Consider the following 13,106-nt stretch of genomic DNA (forward strand, 5'->3'; position numbering starts at 1 on the left):
AACAATATGTCTGGTTTAAATTGTCAAAAAAAATTTTTCTTGTTTTTTAAGATTTATTTATTTATTTGAAAGGCAGAGTTACAGAGAAAGAGAGAGGGAAAGACAGAGAGAGATCTTCTGTCTGCTGGTTCACTTCCCAAATGGCCGCATTAGCTGGAGCTGGGCCCATCCAAAGCCAGGAGCCAAGAGCCTCTTCTGGGTCTCCCACATGGTTGCAGGGCCCAAGAACTTGGGCCATCTTCCACTGCTTTCCTAGGCACATTAGCAGGGAGCTGGATTGGAAGTGGAGCAGCCAGGACTTGAACTGGTACCCATATAGGATGCTGGTGCCACTTCCCACCACACTACAGTGCCAGCCCCCAAATAAGTGGTCTTTATTCTTAAGACATCCAGACTTGGTTCACAGCGTTATGTGGTACCTAGAACTGATCATCTCACAAATTTTTAAATTCCTAAATAGTGCAGCTTAAGTGAAATAAGCCAATTAGAACTGTTGAACAAATAATAGGAAAGATAATTGTGGGTAGGCATTTTGAAGTTATTTCTGTGGTTTTGTTTTTATTTTTGTTTTATTTTTTCTATCTAGAAACTTTTTATTTAAGGTATACAAATTAAGAAGATAGTGATTCTTCCCACGCTACCCTCTACCCACACTCCCACCTTTCTTTTTCCTCCCTCTCCTATTCCCACCCTTATTTCTTACAAAGATCTATTTTCAGCTAACTTTATACTCTTAAGATTAACCCTACATTAAGTGAAGAGTTCAACAAATAGTGTGGAAAAAAAACCCACTGTTCCTCATCAGTTGAGACAAAGGCTGTTCAAAATTATCACTTCCATAGATTACCTTTTAGGTACTCTATTATTTACCACAGATCAGGGAGAACATATGGTATTTGGATAATGGTTTCCAGTTGCATCCATTTTGTTGCAAATGACAGGATTTTTTCTGCTATGTAGTATTCCATAGTGTACATATCCCATAATTTCTTTATGTAGTCTTCAGCTAATAAGACATCTGGGTTAATTCCATATCTTAGGTATTGTGAATTGAGCAGCAATAAACATGCAGGTACAGATCACTCTTTGATATGCTGATTTCATTTCCTTTTGGTAAATTCCCAATAGTGAGATGGCTGGGTCATATGTTAGGTCTATATTCAGATTTCTGAGGTATCTCCATACTGTGTTCCACAGTGGCTGTACCAGTCTACATTCTCACCAGCAGTGGATTAGGGTACCTTTTTATTTTACATCTTTGCCAGCATTGTTGTTAAGCTGATTTCTGTATGAAAGTAAATCTAACTGGGGTGATGACTCGTGATGCTCAGCAGTTTTTCATGTGTCCGTTAGCCGTTTGATTTTCCTCTTTGGAAAACTGCCTGTTCAAGTCCTTTGCCCATTTCCTTACTGGATTGTTTATTTTGTTGTTGTTGAGTTTTTAGAGCTCTTTATAAATTCTGAATATTAATCTTTTATCAGTTGCAGAGTTTGCAAATATTTTCCCATATTTTGCTGGTTGCCTCTTCACTTTGCAGTATTTTTTGCAGTGCAGAAGCTTCTCATTTGTCAAATTTGGCTTTGATTACCTGTGCTTCTGGTGTCTTTTCCAAGAAGTCTTTGCCTATGTCAGTCTTACAGAGTTTCCCCAATGTTCTCTAGTAATTTGATGATATTGGATCATAGATTTAGGACTTTGATCCATTTTGAGAAGATTTTTGTGTAAGGTGTAAGGTAGGGGCCTTGCTTCATACTTCTGCATGAAGAGATCCAGTTTTCCCAGCACCACTTGTTGAAGAGACCGTTCTTGCTCCAGGGATCAATTTTAGCTCCTTTGTCAAAGGTAAGTTGGCTATAGATGTGTGGATTGACTTCAGGAGTTTCCATCCTGTTCCATTGGTCTACACGTCTATTTCTGTGCCAGTACCCAGCTGTTTTGATTATGACTGCTGTGTAGTATGTCTTGAGATCTGATGCCTCTGGCCATGTTTGTGTTGTGTTGTTTAAGACTGCTTTAGCTATTCGGGGTCTCTTGTGTTTCCATATGAATTTTAGCATTGCTTTTTCTAGATCTCAGAAGAATATTGTTGCTATTTTGATTGGGATTGTATTAAATCTGTAAATTGTTTTCAGTTTTCCCCATTCAATAGGACGTTGGCTGTGGGTTTGTCAGAAATTGCCTTGATTGTGTTGAGGAATGTTCCTTCTATACCCAGTTTGCTTACAGTTTTCATCATAAAGGCGTGTTGTATTTTATTAAATATTTTCTTGGCATCTATTGAGATAATCATATGGTTTTTTAAAAAGATTTATTTGTTGTTTATTTGAAAGTTAGAGTTACACAGAGAAGGAAAGGCAGAGAGAGAGAGAGAGAGAGAGAGAGAGAGATCTTCCATCCACTGGTTCACTCCCTAGTTGGCTGCAACAGCCGGAGCTGTGCTGATCTGAAGCCAGGAAGCAGGAGCTTCCTTCAGGTCTCCCATGCATATGCAGGAGCCCAAGGACTTGGGCCATCTTCTACTGCTTTCCCAGGCCATAGCAGAAAGCTGGATTGGAAGTGGAGCAGCCGTGTCTCGAACCAGCACCCATATGGGATGCCTGCACTGCAGGTGGTGGCTTGACCTGCTATGCCACAGCACCAGCCTCCATATGGTTTTTGTTCTTCAGTTTGTTAATGTGATGTATCACATGATTGATTTGCAAATGTTGAACCATCCCTGCATACCAGTGGTAAATCCTGCTTGGTTGGGTGAATGATCTTTCTGGTTTGTTGTTGAATTAGATTGGTTTGTATTTTGTTGAGGATTTTTACATCTGTGTTCATTAGGTTAATTGGTCTGTAGTTTTCTTTCTCTATGTTATCTCTTTCTGGTTTAGGAATAAGGTGATGCTGGCTTCATAGGAGTTTGGGATGATTCTCTCCCTTTGAATTGTATTGAATAGCTTGAGAAGAATTGGAGTTAGTTCTTCTCTATCTGGTGGAATTCATCAGTGAAGCCATCTGGTTCTGGACATTCTTTGTTGGAAGGGTCTTTATTACTGATTCAATCTCTGTCTTGGTTATTGGTCTGCGTAGGTTTCTATATCTTCATGGCTCAATTTTGATAGGCTGTATATGTCTAGGAATCTGTCCATTTCTTTTAGGTCTCCCGATTTGTTGGCATACAGCTCTTTATAGTAATTTCCTAATGATTCTTTTTATTTCTGTGGTGTCTGTTGTTACATTTCCTTTTTCATCTCCAATTTTATTAATTTGGGTCTTCTTCCCCCTTTTTTTTCTTAATTAGTTGGGCCAATGGTCTGTCGATTTTGTTTATTTTTTCAAAAAAAGCAGCTCTTTGTTTTACTAATATTTTGTTTTTCTTCTTTTGGTTTGAATTTTGTTTATTTCTTCTCTAATTTTAATTATTTCTTTTCTCCTACTAATTTGAGGTTCAGTTTGTTGTTTTTCTAGGTCGTTGGGATGCATTGGATAGCCATTTATTTGGTGCCTTTCTAGTTTCTTGATGTAGGCACCAATTGCTATAAACTTACCTCTTAATACTGCTTTTGCTATATCCCATAAGTTTTGATATGTTGTATTGTCTTCATTTCCAGAAATTTTTTTATTTCTCCTATGATCCACTATTCATTTAGAAGCATGTTGTCCAGTCTCCATGTGTTTGCCTAATTTCTAGAGGATCTTGAGTTGCTGATTTCCAGCTTCATTCCATTGTAGTTCAAGAAGATGCATGGTATTTTTTTTTTTTTTTAATTTGCTGAGGGCTTGCTTTATGGGCTAGCATGTGATCTATTCTAGAGAAACCAATGCAATTGGTGAGAAGACTGTGTATTCTGCAACTGTGGGATGAAAAGTTCTGTAGAATGGCTGGCACCGCAGCTCAATAGGCTAATCCTCCGCCTTGTGGCCCTGGCACACCAGGTTCTAGTCCTGGTCGGGGCACTGGATTCTGTCCCTGTTGCCCCTCTTCCAGGCCAGCTCTCTGCTGTGGCCAGGGAGTGCAGTGGAGGATGGCCCAAGTGCTTGGGCCCTGCACCCCATGGGAGACCAGGAGAAGCACCTGGCTCCTGGCTTTGGATCAGCGCGGTGCCCCGGCCGCATTGCGCCAGCCGTGGCGGCCATTGGAGGGTGAACCAATGGCAAAAGGAAGACCTTTTTCTCTGTCTCTCTCTCTGTCACTGTCCACTCTGCCCGCCCCCCGCCAAAAAAAAAAAAAAAAAGTTCTGTAGAAATCAGTTAGGTCCTTTTGGTCTATAGTGTTGATTAACTCTGTTGTTTCGTTGTTGATGATCTGTCCATTGCTGAAAGTGGGGTATTGGAGTTTCCCATTACAATTGTATTGTATGTCTCACTTTAAATCTATTAACATTTGTTTTAAATAGCCAGGCACCCTGTAATTGTTATTATTATAGTTACATGTTCCTGTTGAATTGATCCCTTAATCATTGCATAGTGTTGTTTTTGTTTTAGTTTCCTTGGTATCTCAAAATCTTTGATTATAGAACCAATCCTTTTTTTTTTTTAAAGTATGAACTATTTCAACATTCCTTAAAAACTGGAGGGAAAATAACATTGCTTTGAAGTACAAACACTGCTTTTTCTCTATTAATATTTTTTCTGTTCTCTGATAAATTATACAGTTCTGCTACAGAAGTATTCCTAACAAGTCAGATAAACATTTGATTTTTTTCACTTTGGTTGGATTGTACCTCAGCATTTGTTTCTTGACTTGTAAACCCACCCATATGGCTGAAGGTTGCTTTTCAAGTTTTTGGTTGTACACTCTCAATCTTCCTTTTGGCTTCTCAAAATCAAGACATACTCAGGGGGGCCGGGGCTGTGGCGTAGCGGGTAAGGCTGCCTCCTTAAGTGCCAGCATCCCATGTGGGTGCTAGTTGGAGTCATGGCTGCTCCACTTCTGATCCAGCTCTTTGCGATGGCCTGGGAAAGTAGTAGAAGATGGCCCAAGTCCTTGGGCCCCTACACTTGCATGGGAGACCCGGAAGAAGCTCCTGACTCCTGGCTTCGGATTGGTGCAGCTCCGGCCATTGTATCCAACTGCAGAGTGAACCAGCGGATGGAAGGCCTCTCTCTCTCTCTCTCTCTCTCTCTCTGCGTAACTCTGACTTTCAAATAAATAAATAAATCTTTAAAGAAAAAAAGATATACTCAGTGCCATAGGTATGAATGCTTATTCTGTACAGTACTGTTTATATTCTTCGGCTTCTTAGTATTGCCTTTGGTGGTGTATAAATGCAGAGGACTCTTTTTAAAGTAACTATATTGTTATAAAAGTTGTCTATAATTTCTTGCCTCACTTTGGTATATATGGTATATATTTTGCACATTTAAATTTTTCCCTTACATATATATTTATTTAAACCCACAAAAGAGTTTATAATGCATACACTTAGGTGCATATTCTTTAACTTAACATTACGTTGTAAACATTTTCTAATGTCATAGTACTCAAAACTGCTTTTTGTGGCCAGTGTTGTGGTGTAGCCTGTTAAACTGCCTCCTGCAATACCAGCATTTTGTATAGACGCAGGTTTGAGTCCTGGCTGCTCCATTTCCAGCCTAGCTCCATGCTAATGTGCCACAGAAAGCAGCGGAAGATGGCCCAAGTCCTTGGGCCCCTGTGCCCTCATGGGAGACCTGGAAGAAGCTCCTGGACATGGCCTGGCCCACCCTCAGCTGTTGCAGCCAGTTTGGGAGTGAACCAGGCGATAGAACATTCTCTCTGTCTGTCTTTGTATGTTTCCCACTCTCTGTGTAACTCTTTCAAATAAAAAGTTTTATCTTTTGTTTGTTTATTTAAGTAATTATGATATGTCATCTTATGGTAACTTTGAATTTTTTCTTTTTCCTTTTTGTGAGACTTGTAATTCTAATGAAGGGAAATATAGAATGAGAAATACTGTTGGCTTTTCCAGTGATCAGGGCCAACCACCTGTTAAGTACTTTACTACTTACTTACTCCTTGCTGATTTATTGGGCCCTGCCACAATAGAAGTATCTTAGTCTATAATTACAATAGATAATACTAAGTTTAGAAACACATCTGTTGAAATTTTAGATTTCATTTGTCATCTTTTATATTCAGTCACTGAAGAACCATTCAATAAGTATAACGTAAAATTTGGTGGACTGTGTAGGCTTTCTCTTAAAGAAGTGGTTCTCTTATGTTTGTTGTAATTCGCATGTTCCTTTTTTTTTTTTTTTAAGATTTATTTTATTTATTTGAAAGAGTTACATAGAGAGGTAGAGACAGAGAGAGAGGTTTTCCATCTGCTGGTTCACTCCCCAGCTGGCCGCAGTGGCTGGAGCTGCACCAATCCAAAGCCAGGAGCCTGGAGCTTCTTCCAGGTCTCCCAAGGACTTGGGCCATCTTCTACTGCTTTCCCAGGCCATAGCAGAGAGCTGGATTGGAAGAGGAGAAGCTGGGACTTGAACCTGCTCCCATATGGGATGCTGGCGCTTCAGGCCAGGGCTTGAACCCGCTGTGCCACAGCGCCGACCCTTCACATGTTGCTTTGATATTGTATAAAAGCCACAGACGTTTGTCTCAGAAAAATGCCAAAACAAGATTTTTTTAATGCAATTTTAAGGGGTTCATGGGTAATTAGAGTGTTTCTGTCCTTAAGATAATTGTTTCTCCAAGAAGGATAGCTCATAGCATAGTTACTGGTAGTGAAAACACATCCACGTCATTAGACTACTTTTTTGTTTTTCCTTTTTTGTTTTAAATGAATCATAGAGTGAGAGTTACTGCTCTTCAAAGACATCTGATTTGTTTTCATGTTTTCATTCTAGGGAAAAGTCAAGTTTGTGTCTGAGAATTACACGACTAACTATACTAGGCCATCTTCTGGCTATGATTGCCACGTGGCTGCAGATACAAACAAGGTTTCTCATAAGACGAGTCATTTTCGTGCCTTTGAATTGAGTCAGGTATAGTACCTTTGATAATACCCAAGGTGTATTTCTGATTCTAATGTGTTAAATTTCAGGGCTGCGTGGGGTTTTGATTAAACTTGATACGTATGCAATTCCATTGTGCTACTCTAATACTTAATCTTCTTCTTTCAGTATTACCTCTATGAACTTTCAGGGAGTACTGTTACTAAGCGACCAAGACAGCTCTGTCCTTATGTAATTGTAGCTTTTAAGTACAGGGAACCTAAAATGATGGCAGCATCTGTTCATAAAAGCATGTAAGTAATTATGTACATACTTAGTTTTACTGGACTAGTTTCTTTTGCTCTTTTTTTATATAAAATAAAAATTATTATTTTCTTTTCTAGACCTGAACTCACTGAAAATGGTAAGAAATTACCTCATTGGTTCTTTTGTTCATTTGTTCTTTTTTTTTCTTCATTCAAATGATCTTTTTTTCACTCTCATTTCTTGAAGTTCTTGTTCCTCCATGGAAAGGGAAATTAATTATTGGAGGTTATATGCTATGTGATATAACACTTCGGTCCACTTATGGTATGGTAATTCCAACACAACTGTAAGTACTAAATTTTGTGTTCTCTACCTAATGCCTGAATTAAATAACTTTCTAAATTATTTTGAGGTCTTGATAAATAGCTTTGGTGTGAAATATAGGAATTGTACTTGAGTTTAGATTAGGACACATTTGGTAGATGTGCAGAGAACAGGGCCATGATACAGGAGACCTAAATTCTAATCCTTTAATGGGTAAATGAACTCTCAAGATAAATTATTTGAAAGTAGAAGCTTGATTTTCCATAAAAAGTAAATCAGATTTGCTTGGGTCATAGGTATATCAGATTATAGCCACTTAATCCTCTTATTGTGTATTATGATTTACAATACCTTATTTTCTGATTTTCATGATTCTCTTAGAAAAATATTAAAATATCTGTTAAACATATTTATATTATAATGAATATTTTCTCTTGAGGAATTGTGAAAGACATCTTCTGAAATATTTTTTTTATCCTGTTCTTAATTTGTACCCCAAACCACTTAAAGACGTAATTTAATTGATGTAGAAGGTAAAATTGATGTGCTCTTAGGATTCATTATCTTTTTATTAGCCTTTTGTAAGCCATGGCATGGGTATTATAAAATAAAGTAAGAATTCTGTAAATAAATAAATGAAAAAGAACTTTTTATTAGTAAAATGCAACCAAAATATATGGAAAGGAAGGCAGCTGTTTGGACTAACGATTAAAAAAAATTGTTTAACTTGAAAGGTAGTTATGGAGAGAGAAATTGAGAGAGATTGATCTTGCATTTGCTGGTTCACCCTTCACATGTCTATAATGGCTGGGGCTGGGCCAAGCCAAAGCCTGGAACCAGGAGGTACAGGGTCCCAAGCACTTGGGCCATTCTCTGCTTTTTTTACATAGCCTAATGTTGAAGACACCCACATCCATATCAGAGTGTGTGGATTTCATACCCAGTTTCAGCTTCTGACTTGAGCCTTTTGCTAATGTAGACCATGGGAGGCAGTTGTAATGGCCTAAGTTACTGACACCCATAAAGGAGACTTGGGTTGAGTTCCTGGCTCCTAGCTTCATCCTGGCCTCAGCCCAGTTATTGAGGTATCCAGAAAACTGAACCAACAGATGGTAGCATGCTCACTTGCTCACTCTTTCTTTCCCTCTGTTCTTGCCTATCTTCTTTCTTCCCTTCCTTCCTGTTTTCCCCCCTCCCTTCATTGCTTCCTTTCACTCCTTCTCCTACTCTCTTTCTCCCCTCCTCTCCGTCCCTCCCTCTTCTCCTCTCTCCTTCAATTAATCAATCAATAAAATGTAAAAGGAATGACAGAATTAGAGAAACACTATTTGGCAACAACATAAGTCAATCAGTGGATGCTAAAAATAATAGATGAAAGTTTGATTTTTGCATACCTTAGAGTATCTCTCCACAACTTGCTTGTTAATCATGAAGGAAAAAATAGACACTTCCTGGTGGAGAACACAGTCAGATACCATACCAATTTAAGGGGTTAAGTTATTGCTGTTAATGGAATGCATGCCATGTGCTTCCTTGTATGACACACAGAGAATGACACTATTTCTTCTGACTTTGGGTCTTCCTGTCAATCTAATTAGGAGGAAACAGTAGCTGTACCAGATTTTTTTTTTTTAAGATTATTTATTTGCAAGTCAGAGTTACACAGAGAGAAGAGAGGCAGAGAGAGAGAGAGAGAGAGAGAGAGAGAGAGAGAGAGAGAGGTCTCCCATCCGATGGTTCACTCCCCAGATGGCCGCAATGGCTGGAGCTATGTCGATCCAAAGCCAGGAGCCAGGAGCTTCTTCTGAGTCTCCCATGTGGGTGCAGGGGCCCAAGGACTTAGGCCATCCTCTACTGTTTTCCCAGGCCTTAGCAGAGAGCTGGATTGGAAGTGGAGCAGCTGGGTCTTGAACCGGCGCCCATATGGGATGCCAGTGCTTCAGGCCAAAGTGTTAACCCACTGTGCCACAGTGCCAGCCCCAGCTCTACTAGATTGAGAGGTGTTGTGCAAACTGGTCTGTATTCTACAGAATGTCAAGGTCACTAAAGATTAAAAAAAAAAAAAAAAGACTAAGAAACTATTCGATAAAGAAGCATAATAAAATGCATTATGTTATTATGTTAGGTATATGTGCCTATGTGTTGGGTGTTTTTTTCTGTTTTTTTTCTTTTTTTTTTTTTTTTGCCGTGAAAGATTTTAGTGAGATGCTTGTGAAATCTTGAATATGATACAGGTTAAGTAACAATGTTATATCATTGTGAATTTCTTGATTTTGTTAATTGATTTGTGATTTAACAAGAAAATTTCCTTTTTAAAGGAAACAAATATTTGGGCTAAGAGGATATTAGGTTTGCATCTCACTCTCCAGGATTCAGAAAAAATTGTGTGTGTGTTTACAGAAATAATGACAAAGTGAACGTGATGTGGTATTCTTTTGACATTTATGGAAGAGTATAAAAGAAAATTCTTTGTATGTGGTATCTAAAAAAGTTCATGGAAAATTGAATTAAAATACAAGTTTAGGGGCAGGCATTTGGCCTAGCAATTAAGATGCTGCTTGGGACACCTGCATCCCATACTGGAATGCCTAGGTTCAGGTTCTAGCTCTGCTTCCCTTTCTAGCTTCCTGCTCATGTGTATCCAGGAAGGAAGCAGGTAATGGCTCGGGTAGTTGACTGCCTGCTACCCACATGGGAGAACCAGATTGTGTGTTTAATTCCTGACTTAGGCCTGGAACAGTCCTGGCTTCAGGCAGACTTGGCCTGCAAGCATTTGGGGGAGTGAACCACTGAATGAATTATTGTTCTCGTCTTCCCTCCCCTTCTTTGCCTCCCCTCCCCTCTCTTCTCCTCTGCTTTCTCTCTCTCTCTTTCTCTCTCAAACACACACATACACACACATAAACAGATAAAATACATAAATAAAATTTTTGAAAGAAAAACAAACTTAGTTTGGTGCAAAATATTTTGAAATCCATGCATAGTTTGTTTCACAATATGCATTTTCTAAGAGCTTTTCAATGGTCCTGTGTAAATATTTCTTTGCCATATTTAGATATTGTGGTCGTACCAAAAATATATATATTTAAAAAATGTGAACATATTTGCAGACCATAGTCTATGGGGCATGTATTTGAAAATCTGAACTATTTATAACTATGTTTTTAACCTGTGGTTATTGTATTATGTATTAAATTTATGTTAAAAAACCAAAATATTTTATATGATTTGATATTGTTTTGTTTTTTAGACCACCGGAGCTAGATTTTAAATATGTAATGAAAGTGTCTTCTTTGAAAAAAAGACTCCCAGAAGCTGCTTTTAAAAAACAGAATTACTTGACACAGAAAGGTCTGTTTTGTTGAAATGTAATGCCACACTGCATGTCCTGGTCTTTATTCCAGTTATTTTCCACTCTGCCTCCAAATGTACATATACTTTTGTTTCATTCCAAGTGATTTTTAAGAGACTTTTTTTGAAAGTTCTGGAGTTGCTATGTTCTTAAGTTTCTTCGAAACTGAAAGGTGGTTTAACTAAGCTGACAAAGACTAGTTTTAATGTAGAATACTGAGGAAATTAAGAAGCTAGAAACCCATACTCATTCCTCTCAAGGAGAACAGAGTTTTTATTTTTGTTTTTACTTATTTAATTCTGAATTCCATGAAAAAAAATTAGAAGAAAATTTATTGCTCTTTTAGGTTAATTCTTGCAACTTGAAGTGTATTTTATTTAAATAGTATTTAATTGTCATGGGAATCTCATAGGAGTGTCAGTTAGTATGAGAACATTGTTTTAAAATAATTATTTCAGTAACCTTTAATTAAGGAGTTTTATAACCAGGAATAATAAGTTGTAAAGGATTTTTTTTTAGTAGTTGTCCTAGTTCTTTAATTTTTGTAATAAATTAATAAATTATAAAAGCAATGCATATTAAAAATAAGAAATTTTCTGATTTTTCTTTACAGTCTGTTGCCAAGATTTATGCTTCAGTTTGTATGATGTGGAACTGTCAAACAGACAAGGGGAAAAAATAGATAAGCTAATAGAATATATTAAAAATAAGCAGTTGGTAAGAATCATTTATTTAAAATACAATTTTTAATTGAAAAATTGATCTCTAAATATTTGTTGGCTGTATCTCAATTGAGTTATTGTGGCTTGCTGAATTTTCATTATTTAATATTTACTAACATTTTCATCTCCTTTGTATTTATTTGAAAGATTATTTATTTATTTTAAAAGTCAGAGTTATAGAGAAAGGGAGAGACATAACTGCCAGCGTTAAAACCAGGCTGAAGCTAGGAGCCAGGAGCTCTCTCCAGGTTACCTTTGTGGGTGGTAGGAGCCCAAACACTTGGACCATCTTCGGCTACTTTTCCCATGCCATTAGAAAGAAACTGGATCAGAAATGGAGCAGTCAGGACCCAAAGGGTGCCATATGGCATGCCGGTGTTGTCCTTTACCCGCTATGCCACAAAGCCTGTCTCTCCTTTGTATCTCACTTTACTCTTGTGTCTTTCTAGTCAGTTTATACTCTCAACTGTAAGAAAATAAGGACAGTTTTCTCAGTCTTTATTGTTATTTTTGGGTTTTGGCAGAATTGAATTACATCTCCAATATTTCTGCGTTAATCAAAGGACCACTTGTGAGATACTTCTTTTTTTTTCCTTTTAAATTAGCATAGTCCTTTTCTATATTTGAAAATTAAAAGTAAGAAAGTCCAAAAATATTTTCAGAAAATGCAGTTGGTGAAGGAATTGCTCATGAGTGTTTATGGTTGTAAGAATAGTCAAGATTTGGGGGTGGCACTGTGGCTTAAAAGGTTAAGCCTCCACCTGCAGTGCCGTTATCTCATTTGGGTGCCAGTTCAAGTGCTGGCTGCTCTGCTTCTTATCCAGGTCTCTGCAAAAGTGCCTGGAAAAGCAGAGGAAGGTGGCCCACGTACTTGGGCCCCTGCACCCATGTAGGAGACTCAGAAGAAGCTCCTGACTCCTGGCTTCATTCTGGCCCAGCCCCAGCCATTGTGGGCATTTGGGGAGTGAACCAGCAAATAGAAGATCTCTCCCTCTCTCTCTCCTTCTCTCTCTCTCTAGCTTTCAAATTAATAAATCTTAAAATAATAGTCAAAATTTAGTGCTGCTTTTGCTTTGAAAGTTGTTTATTAGTAAAAGTTATTGATAGAAATTACATATCACTTATGGTCCTTTCCCAACAGTGCTCAATGTTTTGTATTATGAATTTTTTTTTTTATTCCTCTGTCTCTCCAGCTAGACCGTGAGTTTTTGAGATTGGGTATTACGCCTTAATCATCTGTGATACATTAGTGCTTAATGTATGGTGAGCAAGCAATCTGTCCTTTGAAGAAAGTATGTGGGGTTATGTCTAGAACCTTGAATTTGAGAACAATACAGAACAAGGTCTCTTTAAGATGTTGTTAAGGACATGTAGGACTGTTTTTTCATTTGCATTGGACAGAGGCTTGAAATAGATGTTTAAGAGATTATGATTTCTCACAAAGGCTAAAATAGGAACTTTATACAGCTTTTTCAGTACACAGTTTGAGACACTGATAAGATAAACATGCATTTGTTTTATTTCTTTGTATTTTGGA

At 37.8% G+C, this 13,106-nt stretch overlaps 1 protein-coding gene across 27 annotated transcripts in view; it reads left to right on the forward strand.

Annotated features, from left to right (window-relative positions):
- Window positions 1–13,106, forward strand: part of TASOR2 (transcription activation suppressor family member 2) — an 85,160-nt gene that overhangs the window by 35,363 nt on the left and 36,691 nt on the right. For 26 of the 27 annotated variants that reach the window (XM_051834745.2, XM_070055830.1, XM_070055822.1 and 23 more), the window contains 6 exons: window positions 6,818–6,955; window positions 7,094–7,218; window positions 7,309–7,328; window positions 7,418–7,517; window positions 10,746–10,846; window positions 11,461–11,564. In XM_051834745.2, the coding sequence (XP_051690705.1) occupies window positions 7,190–7,218; window positions 7,309–7,328; window positions 7,418–7,517; window positions 10,746–10,846; window positions 11,461–11,564 (354 nt within the window). In that variant the 5' untranslated portion in view covers window positions 6,818–6,955; window positions 7,094–7,189. Of the gene's footprint in view, window positions 1–6,817; window positions 6,956–7,093; window positions 7,219–7,308; window positions 7,329–7,417; window positions 7,518–10,745; window positions 10,847–11,460; window positions 11,565–12,809; window positions 12,833–13,106 lie in introns of those variants that run through there. The other variant, XM_051834748.2, reaches the window with a different exon arrangement.

The sequence above is a fragment of the Oryctolagus cuniculus genome, chromosome 13, assembly GCF_964237555.1.
Source record: "Oryctolagus cuniculus chromosome 13, mOryCun1.1, whole genome shotgun sequence".
Classification (NCBI taxonomy): domain Eukaryota; kingdom Metazoa; phylum Chordata; class Mammalia; order Lagomorpha; family Leporidae; genus Oryctolagus; species Oryctolagus cuniculus.